The sequence below is a fragment of the Hyposmocoma kahamanoa genome, unplaced genomic scaffold (assembly GCF_003589595.1).
Source record: "Hyposmocoma kahamanoa isolate Upper Pololo Valley unplaced genomic scaffold, ASM358959v1 244, whole genome shotgun sequence".
In the NCBI taxonomy this organism is placed as follows: Eukaryota; Metazoa; Arthropoda; class Insecta; order Lepidoptera; family Cosmopterigidae; genus Hyposmocoma; species Hyposmocoma kahamanoa.
The window spans coordinates 1,171,891-1,178,884 of NW_020653761.1; the positions used below are offsets into that span (position 1 = coordinate 1,171,891).

A 6,994-nucleotide genomic window follows, 5' to 3' on the forward strand; every position below is an offset into this window, starting at 1 on the left:
TTGATGATCTTATTGAGGGGTGCACGAAAGGAGCCTCCCCGCACGACCTACCATTCCTTTCCTGACAGTTTGGCGCTTCCAGGGCAACAATCGGCGCGTACCTAACGCCTATTGGCAAATACTTTCAGTAAGGTAACGAGCATTACATTGTTTCTTAGAATGTTATTCAATTCCACTAAATAATTACTTAATTTCATCACAGTTGTTGTGTTGTTATGGGCGTGTTCCCATTATGTCGTAACGCTTAATTTACCTTCGCGTCTAGCCTGTTCCCATATCACGACTATCTGTCGTGTCTGTGTCGTGGACGTTTATTTTATCGTTGAACGATTGTCGTGTTCACACTATATCGTGACGACAATTTAACGGTTTATTTATGTTCGACGATTGTCGTTCTAGCTCTTCCCATTGTCATGAAAGTCTGTCGTCGTAACGTCAAAAACGTCGTGAATGACAGTTAATCGTGTTGTTCTATGTGTGAACAACTTCTTTGAAATATATAAGCCACGACACTTTAAACTGCACGACTGTCTGTCGTCACGACATATTGGGAACGAGCCTTTAATCTATAAGGTACGTATTTATGGGTCATTGTGTCCTGAATATAAATAAATAAATAAACAATTGATAAACTAGTCCTGAGACATTCTTTGCTTATGCTATTCTACAACATCCCAAACTGGTCCCGTCTTGGTACTCGAAGATGGACTACAGTGCACTCCCCATCATAAACATCTACACGTGAAAGCGATCAGCTTCTTGCAGTGAAAGGTCTGGGGCAGTAAATAATAGACGGATAGGTTTCATGTAACAATATTTATGATAGTCAGGAACTATAGTTATTTGTGTTTAAATTGCGAATATATCTGCACTATAAATATATTCCCAGCCTTATATACTTAGTTCTAAATGCAGATACCATCACAATTTTAATAAATATGAGTTATACACATTTAATCTTTATGTTATTTATTTATTTTTAAATTTAACTCAGTGGTAATTTTTTTCATTTTAGGTTTTTATACCCTATTATTTTGTTTCATTTGTAGAGATAATATTTATTATATATTAATAAATTGAATTTTTACGTTAGTCTCAATTTTCAAGTTATGGCGATTACCACACTGTCCGCGTCACGCAATGTTGTGCATGACGAACGGAATCTAAGTCCCACGCGCGGTAGCGGAGCCGCAGATCTGCGTCAATACTTCATTAAGGCTGGTTTCACAGCTGTGCGTACTGTCCGTACAGACAGTCCGCCTGCGTAGAATCCGCAATGCTCTGAATCGAACATTTAATTTAGTGTGGATATTCTTGAAAGACAGTCGCCTACAATGAACACACGGATGGCTTGTGCGGAGTTCACGCGGAGCAATCCGCATCACTGTAAAACGATGATATAAGGCTCAATTCACAATGGCGCAGAGTCGATACGTCGCACCGTCGCACCACAGGTGTTACTCCGCTCCGGTGCTTCGCAGCGGTTCTACGGCCCCGCACCACATAGGGATCGCTCCCTCTAAAGCCGGGTTTTCATGTACGAGCTCTCTCGGATGACTACTCGGACACTACTAGTAGCGTCAAAACACGTGATCCGAGTGCAGTCGTACGTCGGCTCACGCACGCGTTGCACTCTCACACGGAGATGCGTCACAAACTGAAATACTTCGGTGCAACGTTAAAAAACGCAGCTCCGCACGCCGTTGCATGACGCGGAGCAGTGTGGAAGAGGCCTACAATAAGACAAAAACCAAATTATAAGCGTATTATGCTTTGTATTTTAAACTTTTAAATAATAAAAAATGTATTTTTAGTTGACTACAATAAAAATGATTATTATTTTACAGTGTTTAATAATTTTGTTATACGTATTTTTAAAAGATTCAATACCATGCACCACTTTAGCAACTCGGTTTAACCATGTACAACCGACAACACATGTGTGATGAAAATGCGAATGTTTTCTAAACATTCATACCAGGATTGTTGCTGATGCAGATTTCTTACGCATTAGAGGATGCTGATGCGGATGCTTATTTTAGGTTTTAAAAAAACGCGAAAAATGTATAGCCTTGCTGAATCTATTTACATGTAAAAGCTTTTTATTTTGTTTGGTATTGTAATAAATATTAATTCAATAATTTTGTGAGATTTATGAACAAAAGAATCAATGTTAATGAAAACAATCATTCTGCCTAGCTTAATCGTTGTGGAATTTTATCAAAGAGATATATTAAAAACAACAGCTAACCTGCATTTTTGGCTTACAGTATGTTTCTGCAAGGTTTGTAAACTATTCCAGCGTGCCTTTTAGGTCATGTCACAACTCGAGCACCCGCAATGCATATCATCAGCATCGATGAATGCGGATGCTGATTACGCAGTAGATCCGCGAATGCGGATATTGATATCCGCAACAACCCTAAATCGAACCAATTGTAAGTCACTGATGTTGTTGACTGTACAAGGTTTTGAAGAGGATTAGGGCCTTCAAATTAAACGCTTGTAACGATCATTCTCGGACTAGAGTTCAACCTAATTTCCGTGGCAATTTTTATGATTTGAGCATTAAGTTTTATGGTGCAATATTATTTAATATTCGAGTATTGTATCGTGAAATATTATTTCATAATTACGATATTAATAAAAATTGCCACGCAAATTAGGTTGAACACTAGTCCGAGAACGACCGGTAAAAGTACCGCAGTGGCGCGTCTGTAGCGCATCTGTGGAGCGGCAGCCGCGCCTCTACTAATTTTCATACTATATCTAGTCTGCAAAAGTGATAGCATGTGGCGCGACTGTGGCACTGCAGCTGCGATTCTAAATATTGTATGAAAATGAATAGTGGCGCCATTGCCACGCTTCTATAATCATCTAATTTGAAGGCGCCTTTATAAGTCGATCTTTAGTTTCGCTGTAGTTTGAGATTATATCAAGTGAAACTAACTCTTACTCTAGTAGGAATAATACATAATATTCAACATATTGTACAATATCAAAAAATTCATGGTAAATCTGAGAAATAAACAAACATATTACTAAGTTATCTCTTACATATATGCGTACATACTATTACAGTCGAAAACATTATATTTTTTATAGCCGGATTTTCGTAGAAGTGGTCATTGTTACAAATAAGATAGAGAAAAATACTTTTGGCATAAAAACACTTGGCTGCTACTCGATTTTCGTACGTATAAGTCTTGTACGTTCAAACAAAGCTCTTATAGACGACAATGCAATAGAACTTACTATTGTTCAGCCACGTGGAATTAAACGTATCTACGTACCAAAATCACAATCTAAAAGTTTCCGGGAACGTATTTAACTCCGTAATTTTTGCCCATTATATGTGCATTTGCCGGTGCAGATCCATTATTTGTGCGAAATAATGGTTCCAATGTATAATTAACTCGAATATTATTGAACGTGACTGGGTAATTATCAAATTTGTTTTCTCTGTCTAATTTTGGTGGTAATTTTTATTATTTTAATGTTGTAGAGTATTATCACGAAGTATTATTTAATATTTGAATATTAAATAATATTTCAGGACAATATACTCGAATACTCAAATAACAAAACTTGCCACCGAAATTAGGTAGAGAGAACTAACCTGTAAGAAACCAGCTACCAACCAGAAAACTATAAATACAACATAAAATGCATGCAAATAAAATATAATATACAATGTACAGGTCAAAGGACAGATTCCGGTAACCGAAAAAATAATAATAATAAATTAAATTAAATCATGTCTGCATGCGCCCACCGTTAAATTTTGCACGCGCTGAAAAAGCCTATAAGGTTTACCTCTTTCGGTCCCTGCCAGTAAAATTTTATGTAATGCGTGATATAATCTCAAACTATAGAGTTAAAAAGCGCGTCATTGAAAAGTCACAACCCAAACACATTACTGGCAGTCATGGCAGGGCTCCGTGGACCTCTTCCTCCGTTCCTTCTCTTCCACGTCATCCAATTCCTCACTGTCTCTTCCCAATCTAATGAAGTGGTCTCGAGCCCTACTTTTCCTTTGGGGATATCCATTTACAACCAACTCTGTACCTTGTTCAATTCCCTTGTCGTCGGCAATTCTTCCAAAACGAATGAAGCTGGGATCACGACCGTATCTGATGAAACTTGGTGATCTTTTAGATTCGTAGTCTTCGTCGTAAGACTTAATAAGGTTAAGCAGGTCGTCAGCAGTGAGGGCGATAGGTTGGGTTCTGCCAAAGCGAACAAAAGCGTTGCCACGGCGAGCAGGACGCTCGAATGCTTCTCTGATGTCCGCTGCTGTAGGTTCTTGTGGGTATGACCTGCCAAACCTGTCATAACAATAAAAGGATGTTATGAATAAGTCAAAATAAAAGCTTTACTTGTGTCTAGATAGTGGTAGGGTTTTATTTATAGAGTTCTTACTAGTATTATACATTATACTTTGTAGACTATAAGTATCTACTTACAATAATAATGGTATAATCTACATCTGTATCTGCATCTTTGTTCTAATTTAAATTGTTATTGTATGTCTTATGATTATTTGTATGGAAACTGTTTTTAGTGTGGTTTTGTGTTGTTATATTCGTGCCAATAAAAATGTGACTATGTCTAATTTATTAACAATTAGTGATAAATGCCCCAATACAAAAGATCTGTAACACATAGAGAATTCGTAAAGTCTGCTGACTTGATCTGTAACTCAGTTGGAATATAGACGCAGGTTCGGATCCCGTCGGAGCGGAGGAATTTTTCTTGGTGTGTAAAAGATAGAACACAAAGTAACATTAACAAAGAAATTGAGTAACAGTAGACCTCCTTACTACCACCCTCCCTATTTCGGCCGCCATCCAGTAATGTGACTATTACTGCGTTCCGGTTTGAAGGTAAGGGTGCTGGTGAAATCAGAGGCACATGGGACTTGTCAACTTATGTCTCAAGATGATGGGCGCAGTGGTAGTGCCCATAAGATCTTTGCTATTTGAAGCTCTAAGTGGCATTGCAACTGCTATGAATAGGCGCACGAGTTGTTCGTCCGTCGTTCGTCGTTGTTATAATTACTCTTGGACATACATATTAATTTTCACGGGTTCGCTTAGTATTATACTTGTTCGTTAAGGTACTTTTAAATTCAGTTTTATTACAGTTTTCAATTTCAATATCAGCCAAATATTGAACTTTTGATTTTTTCGGGAAGTATTTTACAGTAGGTAAACAGTTTATCATAGTCTCTCTATACATATATAAGGATGAGGTTCTCAATTGGACTGCATTTTGATGATTCTTTTTTGTTGCAAAGAGTGGTGAACTCAGTAGTGGTCCCATTTCAATTTGAAGAAAATATTGTCACTAGGGGACGAAAAAAGTTTCACGCACTTTCCGGTAACCGATTTTAATAAAACTTGGCAAATAGATGTAATTCCACGAACTTTTGAGGTTGGTTTTTTTAATACTCTGTACTGATAAATATTATCAATGCATGTTGTTGACTGCGAACGAATAAAGGGGTTGTCTAGGCAAAATAATTTCGAAATAATAATGTTTACATTCCCATTCAAATCGATCAGCACACCTAAGTAAATATTTTGTTGTCGTATTTAACTTTAATTTCATTAAAGTCTATTCTGTTTGCAATTCCAAACAACCCCGTTAAAAGTGTTACAAATCGAACATCGAACGATCAAACATTTCTTCGTATTTACTTAAATTATAGATTCTTACTCAACAATTCGCTAACGCCCTTCACAAACCCCATTACCTGATAAGGCTTCGGTCAATTGCGCTTCGTCGTCTCGCTTCAAGGTCCGGCGACCGTCTGACAGGTGTAGACGCTGTCCCGACTACCAGCCACACCAATGCCACCACCACCACGCTGCAGGAATGCCTCATCGCTCAGAGGTGATCTGGGGAAGAAGCAGTTTCTATAATAACTTTGTAGGTGTTTTTTATGATACCACGTGATGGGACAAACAAGTCTTGCACCTAGTGTTAAGAGACACTTCTGTCCCTAACAATTGCTGTACCACGTAAACCTTAAAATCCCTAAGATCTGAGGGAGACTGCCACTAACCTTGAGACATAAATTGACAAGTTCCAAGTACCTGTAATTTCACCAGCACAATTACCTTTCAAAACCGGAACGCAGTAATGCTCACATTACTGCTGGGTGGCAAAAATATGTAAGGCAGTACTTCACTGGAGGAACTTTTTCACAAGGATCATTACTGCTGCTTAAATTCGTATGTAGTCGGCCAAATCCAAAGATATATTTGAAAATCCTTTGTTAATGTTAATCCTTTGTATAATTTAACTTATGACTGAGTATTTTGTTAACAGTAAAGCTTAAATATCTTATAAAATGAGTTTAGATTGGTTTAGATGCATAATTCGTAGAGTGACAGTCCCTAGAGGGCTCCCTGTGGGACACCACCTCTCACTCATCTTTAGTCTATCGAATCAAACGCAAATCTATGTAATTTTATTTTGTTATAACAGAAGAATGGGAATAAATTACGTTATATAGAATTCTAAGGCTTATTCTATGCCAACTACAGACTAAAGGTATATTGTGTCAGAAGCCCCGCAAGACACGACGTGCGACTTTTGTCTGCTTTTACACTATTTGTAACTTTCTGATTACGTCAACATGTTTTGGTCCTAACAAACCTAATCAATACTGCTTAATTGATATTTTGTTACGAGAAACAAAGTTTTTATTAGATAAGTTTTTAAGTATTTGCGATTGCTACACATTGGAAATGAAACAATTTTTTTAAATCCAAATTGCATAATATACTTGTTCTTTTAATAAAGCTGACGTTTCGGACTCTTTATTTTTCTTTCTTTCAATCAGCCGTGACCATGGACCTGTAAAGAGTTCGAAACCTTTGTTTGGAAAACGAGCATGGGATTTAAATAATAGACTTACATAAAATTGATGAATTTGGGCGACAGCGCTAAGGCAACCAAAATGCTGGCATCTTTGTAAGGCTAC

The 6,994-nt window shown here is 37.4% G+C and overlaps 1 protein-coding gene across 1 annotated transcript; it reads right to left on the reverse strand.

Annotated features, from left to right (window-relative positions):
- Window positions 1–3,699: 3,699 nt before the first annotated feature.
- Window positions 3,700–5,889, reverse strand: LOC113228844 (FMRFamide-related peptides-like). The gene is made up of 2 exons (XM_026462260.1): window positions 5,759–5,889; window positions 3,700–4,328 (listed from the first exon to the last, which is right to left on the reverse strand). The coding sequence occupies exons 1-2, from the start codon at window positions 5,887–5,889 to the stop codon at window positions 3,917–3,919; spliced, it is 543 nt and encodes a 180-aa protein (XP_026318045.1). The 3' UTR covers window positions 3,700–3,916.
- Between the last annotated feature and the right edge of the window lie 1,105 nt (window positions 5,890–6,994).

What these genes read in the sequence shown, in the direction of transcription:
- LOC113228844 (XM_026462260.1), bottom strand. Translation starts at nt 5,889, where the DNA reads ATGAGGCATTCCTGCAGCGTGGTGGTGGTGGCATTGGTGTGGCTGGTA. An exon ending in ATTGACCGAAGCCTTATCAG is followed by an intron (nt 4,329 to 5,758) that starts GTAATGGGGTTT and finishes TTGTTATGACAG; the next exon opens with GTTTGGCAGGTCATACCCAC.